The following is a 23,893-nucleotide window of genomic DNA, read 5'->3' as shown; positions in this document are numbered from 1 at the left end:
GATCATTTTGTGATAGCCTACCTCAGTGTTTGTTGAAGCTTTGTGTTTCAAGTAATTTAGAGAAGAAGATGTTCTTTCTTGAGTGGTTATGGTAGTAGTCTGGAAATGAAGATGTTTAACCTGAAGAACTACAGGCAAAATATAAAAATATAGGTTGGACAAAGCAATGTATATACATGAAAGAAAGCAAAATAGACATTTTACTGAAACATTGAAATTTACTTTCCACATGCTTGTGTTTAATTTTACAGTCACTTGGGAATCTTCTTAAACCTGGAAACAAGACAAGAAAATTAATCTTATTACAAATTGCTCTTGAACACATTTGTGGGAAAACAGATGATTCACAGGGAAATTAAGAGTGCCACCAGGGCTCACAATGTCAAACTAGTAAAATTAGTATGTAATCCATATTTATAAAAGTCACCTTCACAAGGCAGAATGTCTCCCAGGACCAAAATCAGGAAGAGCAGAGCCTGGCAATAGTTTATACTTATTAGACAGTATTCTTACACCTAAAGTTAGAACACAGCCTAAATATTGACAATGGTTGTTATTTCTGGGCATGGACTTGTCTGTATTTTCCAAATTTTTTATGATGAACATTCATTACTTTTGTAATTGGAAAAAATTATTCGAATGGAATTTTCAAAGTGAAATCATCATATAAATATACAAACTTGTGCAAGGATATTTGCTGCAGCATTGTTTGCAATGTTGAAAAAGATCCAGATTTCTATCAGTAGGAGAACCGTTCAATAAATTATGATAGATCTTTATAAGAAATATCATGCAAACAATAAAGATGATGATATAAGTCTATATTAACGTAGAAAAATTTCAAAGATTTACTGTTAAGTGAAACAAAGTAGGTTAAAAGACATGTCTGAAATGAGCCCATTTTTGCAACCTAAAAGTAAGTGCACAGAAATTTTTTGAAAAGTATATGCAAAAAGTTTCTTCTCAATCTTAACAGCAAGTAAAAAGTTGAGCAAAGTGAAAAATCAACGACTCTTCTTTGTTTCTTTGGAGAAGTGAGGTCACAGGGCAAACCATTGCCCCCAAAATTGGAGAGACAGACAGATGATATAGAGAATTACAACTTAACTAGAACAGAAACTCATGAGCAGAAACTTCTGCAGGAACCAGTGCCTGGTAAAAAACCTAAACTGTAATTGATGAATTGCTGGAGGCTCAGTATAAACAAGTCTGAGAGTTAAAAACTCCAGGGGACCTAGTCAAAGGGACCTTCAGAAACTCTACTAGGTCCTGATAGTGAAGATTGGAGAAAAATCCCCTCATGTTTACCCCAGAGGAAGGGGGAAAGTAACCATTCTGAAATACAGCAGAGCATTCTGTTCTTAACAAATCTGCCCTCAGGAGAAACTATTTTACCAGAGTCTAACATGCTGGGGTTTTATCAGGGCCTAACCTACTTGGAGGAAGGGAAATACTCAACTCCAGTCAGCTCTAGCCATCCTGTCCCATCTAAGGTGGAGTGGGAGTCATGGGTACTGAGAAGCACTGGTAAAGTTCATAGTCCAGAGGCATAGGCTCTCCAAAAGACTGAGACCTAATCGTAGAACTATAAAATGTTTCCCCTTCTCCAATACTTCACCACACCACTAAAGGCCTATTTACCAGAGTTTCTTTCACCTAGTATATCATGTCTGGATTTTAATTTAAAAATTACAGGGCACGCTAAAAGGCAAAAAAATACAGTTTGAAGAGGCTGAACACGCATCGGAACCAGAGTCAGATATGGTAGTGATGTTGTAATTATGATAATTATAATCATAATTAACTGTGATTAATATGCTAAGGACTTTGATGAAAAAGTAGATAGCATGCAGGAACATTGGATAATGTGAATTTTCTTCAAAGAAGAACTCTCAAGAGAAATTTTAAAATATTTTGAACTAAATGAAAATGAAAATACATACTTATCAAAATTTGTGGGATGCAGCAAAAGCGGTGTGCTTAGAAGGAAATTTATAGCATTGAATGCACATGTTAGGAAAGAAAAAAATCTTAAATCAATAATCTAAGCTTCCACCTTGGGAAACTAAAAAAAGAGGAGTAAACTAAATCCAAAATAAGCAGAAGAAAAGAAGTAATAAAAATTAGAGCAGAAATCAATAGAGAAAATCAACAGATTTAAGTGGGCATCTTGCTCATCCCTCAACCATGTGCTTATGTTGTTTAGAGTTACATATATAGTTAAGTATAAAGCCAAATGTGTAGAAATATTAACAGCAAATTCAGTATAGTGGTTTCTATGGAGCAAGAAGGAGAAAAATGTCATTGGTTAGGGGTACACAGAGGAATTCACCCTTACGTGTGTTTGTATTATGTATTTTTAATTTTTGCTTTTTGGGGTTTTCCTTTCTTTTTTAAAAAAATTTACTTAAGTTATTTATTTTTGGCTGCGTTGGGTCTGTGTTGCTGCACACGGGCTTTCTCTAGGTGTGGCGTGCGGGGGCTACCCTGCATTGCAGTGCGCGGGCTTCTCGCTGCAGTGGCTTCTCTCGTTGCGGAGCACGGGCTCTAGGTGCACAGGCTTCAGTAGTTGTGGCACGCAGGCTTACTTGCTCCAGAGCATGTGGGATCGTCTCGGACCAGGGGTCGAACCTGTGTCTCCTGCATTGGCAGGCAGATTCCTAACCACTGCACCACCAGGCAAGTCCTTTCCTTTCTTTTTCTTTCTTCTTTTTTTTTTTTTTTGCGGTACGTGGGCCTCTCACCGTTGTGGCCTCTCCTGCTGCGGAGCACAGGTTCCGGACGCACAGGCTCAGCGGCCATGGCCTCACGGGCCTAGCCGCTCGGCGGCATGCGGGATCCTCCCGGACTGGGGCACAAACCCGTGTCCCCTGCATCAGCAGGCGGACTCTCAACCACTGCGCCACCAGGGAAGCCCCTCCTTTCTTTTTTAAAGAGCATGTTTAATTTCTTTTTCTTTTTAATTTTATTTATTTGTTTAGGCCACGTCTCACGGCATGTGGGATCTTAGTTCCCCAACCAGGGATCAAACCTGCACCCCCTGCAGTGGAAGTTCAGAACCTTAACCATTGGACCACCGAGAAAGTCCCCGCATGTTTTATTTCTTAAGCTTAGTGTTGCATTTGCAGATTTTTGAATATTACTGTGCTTTTAGCTGTCTGAAATATTGATAATAAATATCTTTAAAATATTCTATAGCCCTCTAGATAAAGTCCAGGGAACCTAATATGGATTACAAACACCTTCATAGTTTCTCTGACCCCACTTACCTCTCTAATCTTGCCACTTCTAGTTTGTACACAGTGGTCCAACCAGGCTGACCAATTTTCTTCAAAAGACCTGCAAGCCTTTGCCATTCCCCCTCTCCAGCACAGCCAGCCCTCCTCCCCTTTTCATCCATCTTCCTCTTGTTATTAAATCTTTGCTTAATTGTCCATAACTTTAGGAAAACTTCTCTGGCACTTTATCTTTGTGTGGGTTGAGTACTTCTTTGTAATTCCAAAATATTTAGTACTTTCACCATCTCTTACCACTTATTCACACCATATTGGAATTGTTGATTTACTTCTCTGTAGCTTCCATTTGAATATAAAAGTATAGAAACTGTCTCATTTATCTTAACATCCCTGGCCTCTGCCTAGTACCTGGCAGTAATAGGCCCTCAGTAAATATTCTTCTAGGAGTCAATTAGTTAGTTAATGATGGGCTGGTTTACTTAACATTCTTTTTTTTTTAATTTTTATTTATTTTATTTTTGGCTGCGTTGGGTCTTTTGTTGCTGCATGTGGGCTTTTCTGTAGCTGTGGCGAGCGGGGGCTATTCTTTGCTGCAGTGCGCAGGACTCCCATTGCGGTGGCTTCTCTTGTTGCAGAGCACGGGCTCTATGCCTGCAGGCTTCAGTAGTTGTGGCACGTGTGCTCAGTAGTTATGGTTCATGGGCTCTGGAGCACAGGCTCAGTAGTTGTGGTGCACGGGCTTAGCTGCTCTGTGGCATGTGGGATCCTCCCGGACCAGAACTCGAACCCGTGTCCCCTGAACTGACAGGCAGATTCTTAACCACAGAACCACCAGGGAAGCCCTACTTAACATTCTTGAGGCATGCTATAATTTAATTTTTAATGTGAACCCTGTTTAATAATCAGTATTTAGTTGGAATCATAAATCTTAACCATCCCATAGTGTGGTTAGAAATAATTACCTGGAAAACAGAAACAAAAATAAAAACAAACAAAACCCAAAACAGAAATCATTACCTGGAATAAAGTTCTCTTCAGTCATTCGTATATCAAAGTTTGGGTTAAACTAGGTCTTGCCTTTGTTTTTTAGGATTAGCTCATAGTAGGTGTTCATCAGATTTTTATTTTTATAAATTCAAATTTGGTGACTATAATAGGTATTACTCTAATGGATGGTAAGTATGATACCACTTGCATTTAATGAACCTAATAAAAATGCCATTGTTACTTATATTTTCTTCTTAGTCTGCTCTTTTGCTTCATTTTCCTTAGAGTCCATGTGCTGCTAACTAAAGATTGTGATTTACGAACAGCTCCTAACCCCGTATGTAAAAAAAATACTTTAAAAAAATTATTTATTTGGCTGTTTCGGGTCTTCGTTGCAGCACACGGGCTCTTCATTGCAGCTTGCAGGCTTCTCTCTAGTTGTGGCGTGTGGGCCTTTTTCTCTCTGTAGTGAGCTCTGTAGTCTGTGGCTCGTGCACGGGCTCTCTGTTTGAGGCACTCGAGCTCAGTAGTTGTGGCGCACGGGCTTAGTTGCCCTGCAGCATGTGGGATCTTAGTTCCCTGACCAGGGATCAAACCCGCATCCCCTGCATTGGAAGGTGGATTCTTTACCACTGGACCACCAGGAAGATATAATATTGTTTTATATCTTAATAAAATAATACAACTTTCCTTTCAAACAAAAGTTATATGCCAAAATGTTAGCAGCAGTATTATCCCTGAATGGTAGGGGTCCAAAGTAATTTTTAAATTTTCTTTGTTATACTTTCTTATACTTTATATATTTTTGAAATATTTTTGTAAAAATATATCAAATTATACTTGGAAAAAAGCAATTCCCTATTTAAAAAGAAAAACTTTAGGAAAAAGACTTTAAGTGGAATGGCAGATGGTCAGCATGGAAACAAGAAGCATGGGGTCACAGAAGAGTCTCTGGAAAAGCAGCATGCTGCGTAGCCAGCATAACTGTCCAGGTTGTTGGTCAGGTACATTCTTATGGTGGAGATGAATCCACATCATAATCTTATGTCACAACCATCGATATCACATAAACAGCTGCTTCTGCCCTGATTCTGTATTTGCCAGACAACTTTCTAATTTCTGATTTATGTCCTAAGTAGTTTTTCCCCCTTTAGGGAAAATGCTCTAATACGCCAAGGCAAACATCTGAACCATTTCCTTATTTTCAAGCGTGCAAGCCCCCTGCTAGGACCAGCCCTTAGAAAAAATAAAGAATTATGACATAGCACACTAGGGACTTCCCTGGTGGCACAGTGGTTAAGACTCCACACTCCCAATGCAGGGGGCCCGGCTTCAATACCTGGTCAGGGAACTAGATCCCACATGCATGCCACAACTAAGAGTTCTCATGCCACAACAAAGGAGTTGGCAAGCTGCAACTAAGGAGCCCGCCTGCCGCAACTAAGACTTGGTGCAGCCAAATAAATAAATATTTTTTTAAAAAAAGAATGAATGACATATCACACTATATGCCAGCTTTCTCTACCCATCTTTTAAACAAAGATTTGAATAGTGAAAGACAGAAAGGCACGTGTACGTGTTTGCTTATGTGTGACATACAGAAAGTGGCAGGGACATAGGGTGAATGACAGAAACAGAAAATCCAGTCATTCTGAGTGACTCTAACCTTTGTCTACTGTATGGTAAGTAAGAATTTTCACATCAGATGGTCTTTATCTCAGTGAGAGAGAAATATTTAAACGATTTAGCTTAAGGTAAATTTCAGGTATCTTTAGTGTGGCATATAGAACTTGTTTGAAATTCTGGTTCTGCTTCAGCTTCCTAGTCTTTAAAATGCTTGCTCTCTTTACCTCATCAGGATGGCTGTGAGGTTTAAATTTGATATTAGATTCACTGTTTGTGAAAAGCACCACACAACTGTGAAGTGTTATTGTTATTACTATTACTTAACAGGTAATAGTACTTCCCTCAATAAAAATTGCACCAGATAGCCTGCAGTTTCCAAAGCTTCCTCTGCCCTAAGAGAGTCCTGTTGAAACTGTTCTTTTGGGAATTCCCAGTGGTTAGGACTCAGCACTTTCACTGCTGGGACCCGGGTTCAATCCCTGGTCAGGGAACTAAAATCCCACAAGCTGTACATGCAGCCAATAAATAAATAAATATTTTTGAAAATATTTTTTAAAAATGGAAACTGTTCTTTTGAGAGTTGCTGTCTTTTGTAATTCCTCAGTATTTTATCACCCCCTACTTTGATTATTACCCCTTTGGGGAAAGAAACATAGATTTATTCATTCATTCAACATTGAACTTTTTTGGGTATCTCTAATGGGTCAAAATGTCAGATCTCCTGGGATACAAAGAGACAGATGCATAAACAGATCATTATAATACATGTGGTAAATACAATGATAGAGTAATAATCTTAGGATATTATGGGAGTTTGGGGAAATGGCACATACGGGCAATAGGGAAGATTAGGAAAACTTTCCTCAGGGGGAAAAGTATAAACTGATTAAGTCAGTAATATTTTGTGCTGCAAGTAACAGAATCCCTACCCTCTTGCACTGTTTGTGGGAATGTAAACTGATACAGCCACTACGCAGAACAGTATGGAGGTTCCTTAAAAAACTAAAATCAGAACTACCATGCAACCCAGCAGTCCCATTATTGGGCATATACCCTGAGAAAACCATAATTCAAAAAGAGTCATGTACCACAATGTTCACTGCAGCTCTGTTTGCAGTAGTCAGGACATGGAAGCAATCTAAATGTCCACCGACAGATGAATGGATAAAGAAGATGTGGTACATATATACAGTGGAATATTACTCAGCCATAAAAAGAAACGAAATTTAGTTATTTGTAGTGAGGTGGATGGACCTAGAGTCTGTCATACAGAGTGAAGTAAGTCAGAAAGAGAAAAACAAATACCATATGCTAACACATATATATGGAATCTAAAAAAAAAAAGGTTCTGAAGAACCTAGGGGCAGGACAGGAATAGAGACGCAGATGTAGAGAATGGACTTGAGGGCACGGGGAGCGGGAAGGGTAAGCTGGGACGAAGTAAGAGAGTGGCATGGACATATATACACTACCAAATGTAAAATAGCTAGTGGGAAGTAGCTGCATAGCACAGGGAGATCAGCTCGTGCTTTGTGACCACCTAGAGGGGTGGGATAGGAAGGGTGGGAGGGAGGGAGACGCAAGAGGGAGGAGATATGGGAACATATGTATATGTATAGCTGATTCACTTTGTTATACAGCAGAAACTAACACACCGTTGTAGAGCAATTATACTCCAATAAAGATGTTAAAAAAAAAGTAACAGAATCCCTGACTAAGGATGGTTGAAACTGAAAAAGTCATTTATTGCTCACTTAACAAAAAGGCCAGAGGCAGGTGTACTCAGGGTTGTTCCAGCAACTTAATGTTATCAAAGATAGGGTTTCATTTATCCTCCTCCTCTGTAATTCTTGGTGTATTGTCTTTTTGTCCTGTGGTTATCACCTTAGGGTTGCCAAAGATGACAATAGCTCCAAGCATTACATGACACATCAAGGCAGGAAGAGAAATTTTAGTTCTAGTCATCTCTGTTGGAAACAGGAAGAAAGGGTACTGGAGAGTAGGGAGGTTTTAGTTTTTATATATTTTTAATTAAAAAAATCATTTATTTATTTGACTGCCTTGAGTCTTAGTTGCGGCACATAGGATCTTCGTTGTGGTGCACGGGCCTCTCTCTAGTTGTGGCACGCGGGCTCCAGAGCATGTGGGCTTAGTTGCCCCAAGGCATGTGGGATCTTAGTTCCCTGACCAGGGATGGAACCCACGTCCCCTGCATTGGAAGGCGGAATCTTAACCACTGGACCACCAGGGAAGTTCCTATATTTTAAATTAAAAAAAAATTTTTTTTGAGATAAAGTAAAAGAAGAAATATGTTATCGGCCCTGGATTTTTGCACGTAGTGTTCCTTCTGCCTGGCATCCATGGTCTCTTGAACCCTTTCCACATATTATATCTCAGTGCCTCATTATAGTACCTGGCACATAGGAAGTAGTAAATATTTTTGAAAGGAAAGCAGGCAGAGCAAAAATAGAGGCAGTTGAACACAACAGGCAGTTAATCTCCTTAAAACATATTGTCTAGGGGCTTCCCTGGTGGCACAGTGGTTAAGAATCTGTCTGCCAATGCAGGGGTCACGGGTTCAAGCCCTGGTCCAGGAAGATCCCACATACCACGGAGCAACTAAGCCCATGGGCCACAACTACTGAGTCTGCGCTCTAGAGCCCGTGAGCCACAACTAGTGTGCCCGTGTGCCACAACTACTGAAGTCTGCGTACCTAGAGCCCATGCTCCTAAGCCAGAGAAGCCACCACAATGAGAAGCCTGCACACCCCAGCAAAGAGTAGCTCCCGCTCGCCACAACTGGAGAAAGCAGGTGTGCAGCAACGAAGACCCAACGAAGCCAAAAATAAATAAATAAATTTTAAAAAACATATTGTCTAAAATCAGGGGAGGTAAGTAATAAGGCAATTACAATACAGAATGGTAAGTGCTAAGATAGTATTAATTATAAGACGCTATGGGAGAACACAGGAGTCAGAGAAGACAGCTCGGAAAGAGTGATTGGGAACTTCCCTTTGATCCAGTGGTTAAGACTCTGTGCTTCTAATGCAGGAGGCGGGTGTTCCATCCCTGGTCAGGGAACTAGGATCCCACATGCCCTGCGGCATGGCCAAAAAAAAAAATGTTGAGGAAAAAAAAAGAAAGAGTGATTGTTTAAACTGAGATCCGAAGGATGGTAGAAATAACCAAACCCAGAGGGAAAAAAGTCTCTTGGTTTGGACTATAATTGCCACAAAGTAAAAAAATATATAATCCTCTTTGAGGGAGAAAGACCTTGAAGAGATTCTAGGGAGGAAAAAAGGAGGGGGAGGATGGCAAATAGTAATGGATCATGTAGTGCCCATTATTACTAATTAAAGATGTCTTAAAAATAAGTTTAGTGAAAAATAGAAAACAATCCAAGTCTTCAATTCTTCTATTTCCTATAATGTCTTATTAAAGTTTATCACTGTTTTCAGCATCTCCTACTCTGAAAGTTTTCAAACAACTAACTCTATAACTCAGAAACTCCTAATACGTATTTTGTATCTAATATCATGTAAAAATGGAAGTTTTGGCAAAACCCAATGGAAGGGTTGCCAGATTAAATACAGGGTGCCTAGTCAAATTTGAACTTCAGATAAATAATAAATAATTTTTTACAATTACATGGGCCACACTTATACTAAATCACTTGCTGTTTATCTGAAATTAAAATTTAACTGGGTGTCCTACCTTTTTATTTGCTAAATCTGGCAACCCTAACAATGGATACCAAATTCTGAAGAGAAGTGCTAGACTAGGATTTACAAAGAACTTAGCTCTTAATCTTTTAACTCACGGTGAGGGTATGAGATGGTCAAGGAGAAGAGGATTTTGAGAGTGCTTCTACCCTTCCTCCACTCCAAGAACTTAACACGAGTCTCCAATTTGGAGGCCCAGTAGACAAGGGTCTGATTCCATACCCGAAAAAAAAACCATACCTGACTGATTGGCTAGCTGCTCTAATGGCAGAAACAAAGAAAAAGCTGCTGCTGCATTGGGATAGGCCTTCAGCCTCAGAGTTTATCTGGACAAAGGAGGCTCAAGTGTTTCCTATAGACTAGATGAGGGCCACACATACATATATACCCAGGAGAGATGACATAGGGCTGTCATGTATTCTGTCCAGGAGAACTGCCTTAATATGCAAACACATCTCAGCAGAGAGAAGCTGGGGGTATCACACATGCAAACAACCAGTTGGAATAGAAATGTATCTGCCATGATGAAGAAATCTGCAGGGAATTCCCTGGCTGCCCAGTGGTTAGGACTCCGCACTCTCACTGCCAAGGGCCCAGGTTCCATCCCTGGTCAGGGAACTAAGATCCCACAAGCCGTGGGGTGTGGCCAAAAAGAAAAAAGCATGCAGAAGACATCTGCAGTTGAGTGACCTCCAGTGATGATGATCACCAAGGAACTCACCAAGTACATCCATGAAAGAGTCATCTTCAAAAATCTGTCACATCCAGGAAGCAATGATGTGAGAAAATGCAACAGTGGTAGTCAGTAAGAACTTTCTCTTTCCCTTTCCCTCTCCTCCCTTCTCAGAACTGTAATCCATAAGAAGTCCAATGCCAGCAAGCTGGAAAAGTTGGAACAAAAGCAGTAGGCCACAAGAGAGAAAATAAGCTGTTCATGTCCTCCTTCCCTGACTATTAAGTTGCAATAGTCTAAGCTGGAAGAGAGGAGAACTTTAAAAGAAAATCAAAGCTTTATTATACATGGTTCTGGACATTTTAATTACCGACTAGATAAACTTACATTATTAAAAAGTTACCAGAAATGGGGACTTCCCTGGTGGTCCAGTGGTAAAGAATCCATCTTCCAATGCAGGGGATACGAGTTCGACCCCTGGTCGGGGAATTAAGATCCCACATGCTGCGGGGCAACTGAGCATGCACACCACAATTACTGAGCCTGAGTGCCTCAACTAGAGAGGTGTGCCCACAAACTACAGAGCCCACACTCTCTGGAGCCCACACGCCCCAGCAAAAGATCCCGCATGCCACAATGAAGATCCCACCTGCCGCAACTAAGAATAAATACTCGCGACACAGCCAAGAATAAAATAAATAAATAAAATAAATATTTTTTAAAATACTATATAAAAAAAAGTTACCAGAAATGTCATGGAACCATCTAGGTTTTCATCTAGAGGTAGGGTAAGAACTAGCTTCACTGAATAAATGTAAAGGGATGTAAAATCACTTTGGAAAATAGCTTAGCCATTTCTTATAAAGTAAATATACACTTATCATACAACCCAGCAATCCCACACCTGGGTATTTTTCTAGGAGAAGTCAAAACTTACATTCACCCCAAATCCTGTATATGAATTTTTATAGCAGTTTTATTCATAATTGCCAAAAACTGGAAACAACTCAGATGTCTTTGACCTGGTGAATGGATAAAGTAATATGGTATAGCCATACAGTGGAATAATACTAGTCAGGAAGTAAAAGGAAATGAATTACTGATACGTGTAACAGCATGGATGAATCACATGAATTATGCCAAGTGGAAAAAGCCAGATTCAAAAGATTGCATACTGTATACTTCCATTTATATGACATTCTGGAAAAGAGAAAACTATAGGAACTGCAAGCAGATTAGTGGTTGCCTTAACTATGCACTTGTCAAGACTCAGAACTGTACCCTAAAGAGGTTAAATGTATATACATTATACCTTAAAAAAAAAATCTATGGAAAGCTCCTTGATTCTGAGTACTTCCAAACAGTAAATTGCAAGTAGGAGACTCACTAACTTTGTAGGATTTAGCATGAGTAAGAAGTGAATAGTTAGGTCAGTAGTATATCTAATAGTTGAAGCTAGCTGTGGAATGGAGATAAAGGAAATATTATTCAAAGAAAATTTTATACATCTTGTCCCAAGCACTATAGGCATTAAATTAGCAATGTTATCTCTCCAAATAGCCTAAGTTAATTAATTTAATTACTCAAAAAATGTAAGGGAAATGGGAGACAAAAAGAAAGCTGCTTTCTGATTATAACCTATAACTTAGGAGTCATACTTATTCAACTTAATGGTTACATTTGATTTGGTTACTTTTTTTCATGAACGCTGTGCTCATGGTATATGATTTTATATTGTATACATTATATAATATTTTTGCTATTACTTTACTTTATTATAGAATTTTAAGTGTCTTATTTCATGGTGTCTGCTACCTAAACAAATTGATGAGTTAACACTATTTCTTCTTACCCCAGGACTTGGATTTCACCAGAATAAATCAGACTGCTCCCACAAACTCTTTCAGGTTACAAAAGTTCCATTTCTAAATTCTTAGCTTAGAACATTAAATAATTCTCTTACTTGAAAGAGGTAATGGAGACTCCAAAACTCTTCACTTCCACTAGAATGGTTTCCAATAGTTTCAGTGAGAATCTGGTTTAACAGAATTTGGAAATGTGGAACCACATGACCACCTTACCTGTTCTCTCCGAGTCTCTTCAGTGCATCCTGGGATACAAGCATCGAATTTACTTCAAATTTGGCCTAGATATGACAACTGCATTTAAGGTCATGTTACTGAATCATGAAGTGGGCGAGAGCATTCTACTACGGTCTTTCTGGTTCTTCCAGTAATAAATCCCTAAGGGTGGAATTCAAAGTGGACCTATCTAGTGTTAGATTAGGTTTCATGGTATTATAACTGCTTTTTGTCTGTTTGTTTGCTTGTTTATATTATTCCAGTAGTGACATCTATAGGCCTATGAAGAGAAATAAAAGACTAATGTTGAATTTACCTGTACTATTTTATGGCTGGTGTGAGTCTGACCTCACACCAAAAAACTACTTTTGGCAACTCCCTGGTGCTGTAAGAGAAAGTCAGGTTAGGGAAACAAAAGGTATGTGACCAAAGGCCCAATTACCAGAGTGCTCCCTCCCAGTCCTTAACTTACTTTGGTTGAATGCATGTAAGAGATCTTCTGAATGTAGAGTGAACATCTAACTGGAGCAGCATAGGAATATCTGGGTACCCACCCAGCTGGGCCCAGAGTGATTACATTGATCTTCTCTGTTATTGGGTAACTTGAAGTGAATAGATCAGCATTCCAGATGGCTTCCATTTGGTCTTCTTGTCTAGAGAATCAGAGAACAAGCACCATTTGGAAGCGTTAAACTCTCCTGAACTCCATAGCCATTCAAAAGATATAATTCCTATTCTCGCCCCTTCTCTTCACCACCACCGTGTCCTATAAAGCCCCCCTGGAACCAAAGAACATTAGCTATGCCCACTTTGACCGAGAGATGGATTAAAACAGCAGAATTTGCAGAAATAACGTTTTTTCCCCCTGAAAGTTGCATTTCTGACTTCACCTACTAATACGTTTTAAAACGACTTTCTTAGCTTCATGGAGTATACACTCCATATGCAGGCTATGTTTCCCCCACAGCAGTCTTTTCCCCTTCCTTCCCAAAGTTCCTACCTTCTTAAAAAAAAAAAAAACAACAAGTAATGCTTCTAAGTTTCTTCACTGTGTGTATTAAAATAATTTGTTTCTTCGTAAGGAAGAATCAACTTCATTTTTTTTAAGGAACTCAAAATTAGTTATTAAATATTTAAGTAGAAATAAGCCTTTTGCTAAATTAGCTAAGAAAATTAATATTCTCCACTGAACCATATCAAAACTGTGGAGAAGGGGAAGCTCTTGGGCAGGAAAAAGAATCATGAGGTCCCAGATATTATCCAAAGAAAGTTTAATGTCAGTCTTTCCTACCACATACCTGAACTTATTGAATATGTCATACTTTTTGTCCTCTTCTTTTAGGATTGGCTGTTGAACAAATTTGGTAGAGGCAGATATTTGCTTCTTTTTGATGATCAAAGGGATAGGTTGATTTAGATTCAATTTATATATCTCTTGAAGATAAACATAAATAAATCAGAAAAAGGAAATCATGAAAAGAAAGGGCCAAAGTCTCTAGGAAGGTCTTCCTAGCTGGCCTTAGCTAAACTATGACACTTCCTTTTCCTTGGAAAAGGAATTCTCCTTCTCCAGGCCCTTTCTCCCTTCCTCCTGCCACTCCTCGACCTCTACCTGCCTCCAACACACAATTTCAGAGTTGGCAACTGTGATGTATAAAAACCGTGGTCCTGCATTAAGTTCTAGTTTTAGTCCTCTCATTTCCCAGCTTTGTGACTTTGGGTTAGTTGCTAATTTTATCTGCACTTCTTTCTTCTCATTTCTAAAACAAGAATAATAAACACAGGGTTCTTATGAGAGTTGTGTAAGACAATATATTCATCAGTTGTGAAACATTGTGCAAATATAATGATAGCTAATTTTGACTGTCAGCTGCCTTCTATGTATTAATTTATTTGATATTTGCTACCTTATGAGATAGGTGCTATTATTATCCTTGTCTTCTTACATATGGGGATATGAAGCTCAGAAAAGTTAAGTGGCTTGCCCAAGATCTCTTAGCTAGTATGTGGTGAAGCTGATTTGAACCCAATCTGGTAGCAGAACCAACCTCTTGACCACCACTCTGATTCAGTGTATTTATTCATTTCTACCCTTTTCTTCCTTTTTGCTTTTTCCCCTCCCTTCTTGATGCCTTGATACCCACCTCATCATCTAGATTCTAGCTTCCCTGACCCCAGACCCATATTAATCCCCTGAAATGCCCTAGACATTGTAATTCCTGTCAGACAGTTCATGACACTGCCAATTCATCTTGCTTTACTCCATTTACATTGGTCGTATTTTCCAAACCCAGAACTGTCAAAAATATCCAATTTTTGAGGTCAGAGAGTTTTAATGTTTAAAGTGTACTTCTAGGGACTTCCTTGGTAGTCCAGTGGGTAAGGCCCGTTGCTCCCAATGCAGGGGGCCCAGGTTCAATCCCTGGTTGGGGAATGAGATCCCGCGTGCATGCCGCAACTAAGACCCAGTGCAGCCAAACTAAAATAAAATAAAATAAAATAAAGTAAAATAAAATAAAATAAAGTAAAATAAAATAAAATAAAATGTAACTTCTTGGGTGTTCCCTGATGGCCTAGTGGTTAGGATTCCAGGCTTTCACTGCTGTGGCCTGGATTCAATCCTTGGTTGGGGAACTGAGATCCTGCAAGCCGCGTGGCATGGCCAAAAAAAAAAGAAAAGAAAAGAAAAGAAAAAGTAACTTCTGGAAAATTCACAATATGTCTATAATGAGAAGTCTCTCTGTACCTTCTAGAGTAGCAAGTAAACTAATCTTGTAAATTATTTACTTTAGTAAAAGAAAATGATGTATAAATATTCCTAGAACTCCAAGAATGTTCCAGAACTCCATGCTGGAGAAAATAATGGGAGCATATAATCCCAGAACAAAGAACTCTAATCTCATCTCTATAACTTTTGGAAGGTATCACTTCCAAAAGCATACTGATGGTCATCTCAGAGAGGGCTCTGAGACATAATTGGGTGGATGTCAGAGTTTAGCAGGATCTTCTGTGCCTGGTGCTATGTAAGCAAGTTAAGTACACCCTTATCTCCATTTTTTGTAAATGCATATTAAAACTTGCTTTCTGATAGTTTTGAGGAATGTAACCACCAAGAATCAGCTGGAGAGCAGTGAGCTCAAGAGGTTTCATATCTAGAGGCTGGTAGATGTGGGTTGACTAGGAAGGCGTTGAGCATTTCTGGAAGTCTCTCCTATTCTAACCTTTTCTCATCTAGAGAGTCCAGCCAGTATTCCTGTTGTCAACTTGGGAGTTTCACTGAAGTCACAGTGTAGTGGATTCAATGATGAACTCCCCAGAAGATAAGTTCACTCAGAACATGTGAATGTGGCCTTATTTGGAAAAAGGGTCTTTACAGATGTAGTTAAGGATCTCAAGATGAGGTCATCCTGGTTTAACCAGTTGGGTCCTAAATCCAATGACACATGGCTTTGTAAGAGGAGAACATAAAACACGCTAGGAAGGAGGCCATGGGAAAGACAGAGGCAGAGATTGGAGTTATGCAGCTACAAGCCAAGGAATGCCAAGGATTGTCTATAGCCACCAGAATCTAGAAGAGAGACTTGGAACAAATTTCTCCCTCAGAGCCTCCAGAAGGAACCAACCCTGCCAACACCTTGATTTCTCGAACTGGCCTCCAGAACTGTAAGAGAATACATTTCTGTTGTTTTAAGCCATGAAATTTGTAGTATGTTATGGTATCTCCGGGTAACTTATTTTCAAAGCCTACCACTTTGCCTTTTCTTACAACACACTGGGGAGAGGGAAAAGAAAACAGATTACCTGGCTGAGTAAGTACGTCATTTTCCTCAGGCACTGATTCTGTTTCTGCTGTAGCGACTTCTGCTTCCCTGTGCAGATCTGCATCACCTTTTTTTGATAGTCGTCAATTCTGCTCAGCATTATGTAGAGGTTCTGGGTCTCATAACCTCTCCCAGTATTCTGGATGGCTTGTAACCATTTAATTATGTTGTTTCTTGGAAAAATTAACAAGAATGAGATTCATATAATTACTGACACTAACTCAGCAAACCTGGTGTCACCATTCTCATCTCATCCTTAGTAAGTAGAGAGAGATAGTATAGGGGTGGCAGGCTTGCTTAATGAGACCTTAATCTAGTTCCCTATATGACTAAACTTTCAAAACTCTATATGACTGTCAAATTTTCATTAACTCCTCACAGAGTTTTTAGTGTTAAAATAGTGTTGCTTATTATTTTTTTAATATATTATATTTTAGTATTGATATGTATACAACATATAGAAGGTACTTAATACAATTATGAAAAAGAGTGTCCTTGCCTTCAAAGCACTTACAAGCCAGATTAGGAGACTAATAAATTGTGTCAGAGAGAGAATGAAATAAATGCTAAATAGCAATTTAGCTGTTTGAGCAAAACATAATTAATTCTAATAAGAGGAATAAAGAATGCTTCGTACGAAGATACTGAATAGGATCTTGAGGAACAGTCATAAAAATGTAGTACTCTCTTTACTATAATGTAATAGGCCACAATGTTTGGGCCTCCAAAACATAGTTTTTTGCCATCCCTATTCTACAGGAGAGGAAAAGGATTCTGAGCAAAGTTAAGTAATTTTCTAAAGTCACATAATTGATAAATAACAGATTTTGGAAGCAAATCCAGATCTTTTCTCTTTCCACAATACCAGTATTTTTCAAAGTATGGACCCTAATCACCTGGACTGAATCATTTTATTGGGGGTGGGAGGGTGGTGCTTGTTGAAAATGCAGATTCCAGGGTGCATCACCAGACCTTTTGAATAAAAAATCTTGGTGGTAAGCTTCAGGATCTGTATTTTAAAAAATATCTCAGGTAAAACTTATAGCCACTGAAGTTTGAGAAAAAGGGGATGAAGAATTCCAGGTTGAGGGAACACTATAAATAAAGGCAAGACAATAAAAGTTATATTTTGGGAGTGGTGAATAGTCTGGAACTTTTAGATCACATATATGTGAAAGGATATAGTGGGGGATGAGACTGACATAGCTGGATCGTGAAAGACTTTAAACAGCATATTATGGAGTTTGGATTTTGGGGGAGGTAGGCAATGGGAACCCACTGAAGACGTTTTTCTGAATATATGTATTTTACATATATAGAGAGAGGGGGAAGGGAATAACTCTTAGGTCTCTTTGTGGGTTGTAATAGCTTAGAACCTACTGTATATATGGATCATTTAATACTTAAATATATTAACTTTCTGAGTTAATTTTATATTTTTTTATTATTATTATTTTTGGCTGCGTTGGGTCTTCATTGCTGCGTCCGGGCTTTCTCCAGTTGTGGTGAACAGGGGCTACTCTTTGTTGCGGTGCAGGGGCTTCTCATTGCAGTGGCTTCTCTTGCTGCGGAGCATGGACTCTAGGCACATGGACTTCATTAGTTGCGGCACGCGGGCTCAGTAGTTGCAGCGAGCGGGCTCTAGAGTGCAGGCTCAGTAGGTGTGGCATACGGGCTTAGTTGCTCCACGGCTTGTGGGATCTTCCCGGACCAGGGATCGTCCCCTGCATTGGCAGGCGGATTCTCAACCTCTGCGCCACCAGGGAAGTCCCCTTGCAACCATTCTTTGAAGTAATTATCATTACATCAATTTTACAAATTTGAGTCAGCACATTTGAGTCTTAGAGAAGTTCAGAACTGGAAATTCAAGCCAAGTTCTTCCTGACATCAGAGAAAAAGCATGATCAGAATTTGGATATAAAACTATTACTACCCTCCTCCACTGTTGGTAGGAATGTAAATTGGTGCAGCCTCTATGGAGAACAGGATGGAGGTTCCCTAAAAAACTAAAAATAGAGTTACCATACGATCCTGCAATCCCACTCCTGGGCATATATCTGGAGAAAACTCTAATTTGAAAAGATACACGTTCTTTTGAAAAGATACATGCACCCCAGTGTTCACAGCAGCACTATTTACCATAGCCAAGACATGGAAGCAACCTAAAAGTCCATCAACAGATGAATGGTTAAAGATGTGGTATATATAGACAATGGAATATTACTCAGCCATAAAAAGAATGAAATAATGCCATTTGCAGCATATGGACGGACCCAAATTTTATCATATTAAGTGAAGTAAGTCAGAGAAAGACAAATATCATATGATATCACTGATATGTGGCATCTGAAAAAATGGTACAGGGAATTCCCTGGCGGTCCAGTGGTTAGGACTTCATGCTTCCCTGCTTCCACTGCAGGGGACACGGGTTCGATCCCTGGTTGAACTAAGATCCTGCAAACCACATGGCATGGCCCAAAAAAAAAAGATAAAAATGAACTTATTTACAAAGCAGAAATAGACTCATAGACATAGAAAACAAACTTATGGTTACCAAAGTGGTTACCAGGGGGTGGGGGAGATGAATTAGGAGTTTGGGATTAACATATACACACTACTATATATAAAATAGGTAAACAACAAGGACCTGCTATATAGCACAGGAAACTATACTCAGTATCTTGTAATAACCTATAATGGAAAAGAATCTGAAAAAGAATGTATATATATATGTATATATATTTATACGTATATGTGTATAACTGAATCACTTTGCAACGAACACAACATTGTAAATTAACTATATATCAATTTTTAAAAATTAAAAAAAAATAAATAAAAATACTTTATTGCTAAAAAATTCTAACAGTCATCTGAGCTGGTAGAGAATCTTGCCTCAGTGCTGATGGCTGCTGACTGATCAGGTGGTGGTTGCTGAAGGTTTCGGTGGCTTTGGCAATTTCTTAAAGACAAAAATGAAGTTTGCTGCATCCATTGACTTGTCCTTTTACGAATGATATCTCTGTAGCCTGCAAAGCTGTTTGATAGCATTTTTTGTTTGTTTGTTTGATAGCATTTTATCCATGGTAGAACTTTTTTTTTTTTTTTTTTTTTTTGAATTACGCGGGCCTCTCACTGTTGTGGCCTCTCCCGTTGCGGAGCACAGGCTCCGGATGCGCAGGCTCAGCGGCCATGGCTCACGGGCCCAGCCGCTCCGCGGCATGTGGGATCTTCCTGGACTGGGGCACGAACCCGTGTCCCCTGCATCAGCAGGCGGACTCTCAGCCACTGCGCCACCAGGGAAGCCCATGGTAGAACTTCTTTTAAAATTGGAGTCAGTCCTCTCAAACCCTGCCACTGCTTTTTAACAGCTAAGTTTATGTAGTATTCTAAATCCTTTGTTGTCATTTCAACAGTCTTCCCAGCGTCTTCATCAGACGAATTTATCTCAAGAAACCACTTTCTTTGCTCTTCCATAAGAAGCAACTCCTCATCTATTCAGGTTTCATCATGAGATGGTAGCAATTCAGTCCCATCTTCAGGCTCTACTTCTAATTCTAGTTCTCTTGCTGTTTCCACCACATCTGCAGTTACTTCTTACACTGAAGTCTTGAGCTGCTCAGTTACCCATGAAGGTTGGAATCAATTTCTTCTAAACTCCTGTTCACGTTGGTATTTTGCCTTCTTTGCATGAATCATGAATGATCTTAATGGCATCTAGAATGGTGAATCCTTTCCAGAAGGTTTTTAATTGACTTTGCCCAGATCCATTATCTATGGCAGCTACTGTATAGCCTTACGAAATCTATTTCTTAAATAATAAGACTTGAAAGTCGAAATTACTCCTTGATCCATGGGCTGCAGAGTGGAAGCTGTGTTAGCAGGCATGAAAACAACATGAATCTTAATGGAGATTAGGATTAATGGAGCATCTCCATTAGAGCTCTTGGGTGACCAGGTGCATTGTCAATGAGCTGTAATGTTTTGAAAGGAATCTTTTTTTTCTGAGCAGTAGGTCTCAATAGTAGGCCTAAAATATTTAGTAAACCATGTTGTCAATAGTTGTGCTGTCATCTAAGCTTTGTTGTTTCATTGATAGAACATAGCCGAGTAGCTTTAGCATTTTAATTTAGCATGGTTAATGAGCACTGGCTTCAACTTACAGTCACCAGCTGCGTTAGCCCCTAACAAGAGAGTCAGCCTGTCCTTCAAAGCTCTGAAGCCTTGAAGCCAGGCATTGACTACTCCTCTCTAGCTATGAAAGTCCTAGATGGCATCTTCTTCCAATATAAGGCAGTTTTGTATACATTGAAAATCTGTTTTTTAATAGAGCCACCTTCATTACTTATTTTAGCTAGATCTGGATAACTTGCTCCAGCTTCTACATTAGCACTTGCTTCACCTTGCACTTTGATGTTATGAAGAGGCTTCTTTCCTTAAACCTCATAAATCAACCTCTGCTAGCTTCAGACTTTTCTTCTGCAGCTTTCTCACCTCTCTCAGCCTTCATAGAATCGAAGAGACTTAGGGCCTTGCTCTGGATTAGGCTTTCAATTAAGGGAATGTCATGGCTGGTTTGATCGCCTATCCAGACCAGTAAAACTTTCTCCACATCAGCAATAAGGCTGTTTGTCTTTCTTATCATTCCTGTGTTCACTAGAGTAGCACTTTCAATTTCCTTCAAGAACTTTTCCTTTGCATTCACAACTTAGCTAACTGTGCAAAAGGCCTAGCTTTCAGCCTTTCTCAGCTTTCAACATGCCTTCCTTACTAAGCTCATTCATATCTAGCCTTTGACTTAAAGTGATAAAGTGAGAGACATGAGACTTCCTTCCACTTTAACACTTAGAGGCCATAGTAGGATTATTAACTGGCCTAACTTCAATATTGTTGTGTGTCTCAGGGGATAGGGAAGCCCAAGGAGAGGGAGAAAGATGGGGGAACGGCCGATTGGTGAAGCAGTCAGAACACACAAAACATTTATCATTTAAATTCGCCATCTTATACGGATATGGTTCATTGTGCCCCAAAACAGTTACTGGTTTCCACCGACAGACACACACACACACACACACACACACACACACACACACAAAACTTTGCTTCTTTCTTCCTTTCTTTATCCTGCTAGACTCTGCCTTTGCTGCCTTACTGACTTTTACTAGTTCTTTGAGACATAGTTCAAAGGTCTGGACTCCTAGAAGCTTTACCTAACTCTCCCCTCTCCTCAGTCCTCTTGTATAGAGTAGGTGATATATTCTTTCCACATCATACTATATAATCATCTGTTTGTATGACTGTCTCTTAGTAGACTTTGAGTGCCCTCAAGGCAGGGTTATGGCTTATCCATTTTTGTATCCTTCCACCCTCTACCCCCTGGGCCTAACCCAGCCCCTGGCATGTAGTGGATATTTTAAATGTTGATGAATTAAATGATAAGTTAAATCCTATCTAGTCACCACAACATTTAGTATCTTTAAGAACTTTCTTCAATATATATGGAAATGAAATGTTTCATTATCAGCATCTGGTGTAATTTTACATTCTTTCCGTCATTGCTTTTCAGGTATATTACACTGATCATGTGGTAATACAACTCTAAAACTGTATTTTAGCATTTAAACATGGACTCTTTACTTACAGAGGTTCTACAAAACTTTCTTTATTCAAAAATAGTTTATATTATTATACTTTATGTTTTCTCTCCCATATAATGTTAGAATCTTCTTGACTCAGCCATTTTTATTATGGAATCTTTCATCTGTCAATATTTAATTCCTTGTTATACCTGTTGGTGATTTGATTATTATAACATTAAATATTAAAGAAGAGCTTTCTGCAGAATGAACAAATTGATCCTTGATGGATCAATTATAAAAGTTATAAGTGTATAAATTAAATATTGTTGTGAAATGTTGATCTATATATTTCCATTTTTAAATGATTTTACTAAAACAGGTCACATCGTGTCACTTAGATCTTCAAAATCTTCACTAAAACTAAACAAACTTAATTGCCATATAAAAATTAAGAAAGTTGTCATAGAATTCACCCCCAAAAGTACCAAGCCCATATAATATCATAGGTGAAATCTACCAAACTTTCAAAGAATAGCTAATTTTATCATTAAACTGTTCCAGAGCATAGAAAAAAAATAAGCTTTCACATTTTTTAAATGATATAAACTTAAAATTATACCAAATTTGACAAAGATAGCACCAAAAGAAGTAAACCACCAAACTTACCAATGAATATCAATGCAAAGTAAAATCCTAAATAAAATATTAGCAAATGTAACACATTCAAAGAAAGATACAACAAGGACAAATTCCAGGGATGTAATGATGGTTTAAAATAATTAATCATATTAATAGATCTGAGGAGAAAATATGTTCTCTAATAACCATGAAAATGAAGTGCTGAAATCACATTTAACAAAATGTGATTTAATAAATTTAACAAAATTCAACATCCACTCTTGATTTAAAAAAAATAACAAAACAGGAGCTGACGGATACTTTTTTAATATGATAAAATGTATTTCAACCCAAAAGCCGGCATTTTTTAATGACATATACTAGAAAGATGTCCACTATCACCACTATAATAATTAGCAATGAAAGGACTTACATTTTGGCATTCTGAGTTACAAAGGAATGGAGAAAATAACCCCCCTCAAAATGAAATTGACTAAGGTTAAAGTTGTTTTGTAACTTTTTCAGAAAGGAGAATATAAATATAAACAATCCTTTTAAATGTTCTTGAAGGTGAGTTTTTCCTAGAAAAAAATAACATGGGACCATGGAAGGGCACTACTAGCTGTTACTCAGGGCAAGTCAAATGAACAAAGATGGCCTTGTGGCCACATCACCAATATTTTTTAATATAGTTCTGAAGGTACTAATCAATTCAGGTAGACAGGGACAGAAATGAGATGTTTAAAAGTTGGAAATTCTAGATGTAAAAAATTATTATTTGCAGGTGATATGATTATGTAATTGGAAAACTCAAGAATATCAACTGAAAAACTATCACATGCTTTTGAATACAGTAAGATGGCTGCATACAAAATTGATATAGAGAAATCTAGCCTTCATTTATACAAATGACAACCAGTTAGAAGGTATCATAGAAGAAGAGAGTCCATTTACAATAGTAACAACAAAAATAAAAACTAGCAAGATATACACTTATGGCAGAATATGCAAGAGCTAGATGAAAACTTTAGAATGCTCCAACAGGACACACGCACACACACACACACACGTGCACACGCACACACACACGACCTGAACAAAAACAAAGGTATATCATTTTCTTGAACAGGAAGACTATATTAGTAAAGATAAACTGGGTTTTGCTGTTTGTAAACAAAAGTTTACCTGTTGCTCATACTACAAATCCATCATGGCTTTGCAGGGAATGAGCTTCATTCTATACTCTCAGGAACACAGGCTAACAGAGCAGTCATCACCTTGAATACTATAGGTTATCATTACCAGAGGAAAAGGAGACTCTAGAGGGTCTCAAACTGACAATGACAAGCTTAGTACAGACATGATACACATTAATTCTGTTCACATCTCATTGACAAGTACTGGCAAATAGTACTAACTACCACAAAGACTCAGCATCATAAAAATAAAACTGCAATAAATAACAGAGAATAGAAGTAACTCATCTATATGCAATCAATAAAAAATAATAGAAAATCCAGTTATGGACTTAAATGATACAACAATTTATG

The 23,893-nt window shown here is 38.5% G+C and overlaps 1 protein-coding gene across 1 annotated transcript in view; it reads right to left on the bottom strand.

Moving 5' to 3' along the window:
* Positions 1-251: 251 nt before the first annotated feature.
* The window catches only part of FAM186A (family with sequence similarity 186 member A), a 50,686-nt gene continuing 27,044 nt past the window's right edge, over positions 252-23,893 (bottom strand). Inside the window, 5 exon segments of the mRNA XM_073789293.1 lie at positions 252-273; positions 12,798-12,908; positions 12,910-12,978; positions 13,624-13,759; positions 16,120-16,319. Coding sequence (XP_073645394.1) covers positions 252-273; positions 12,798-12,908; positions 12,910-12,978; positions 13,624-13,759; positions 16,120-16,319 — 538 coding nt within the window.

Source organism: Tursiops truncatus, chromosome 11, assembly GCF_011762595.2.
Source record: "Tursiops truncatus isolate mTurTru1 chromosome 11, mTurTru1.mat.Y, whole genome shotgun sequence".
In the NCBI taxonomy this organism is placed as follows: Eukaryota; Metazoa; Chordata; class Mammalia; order Artiodactyla; family Delphinidae; genus Tursiops; species Tursiops truncatus.
This window is presented reverse-complemented; position numbering and strand designations above follow the sequence as displayed.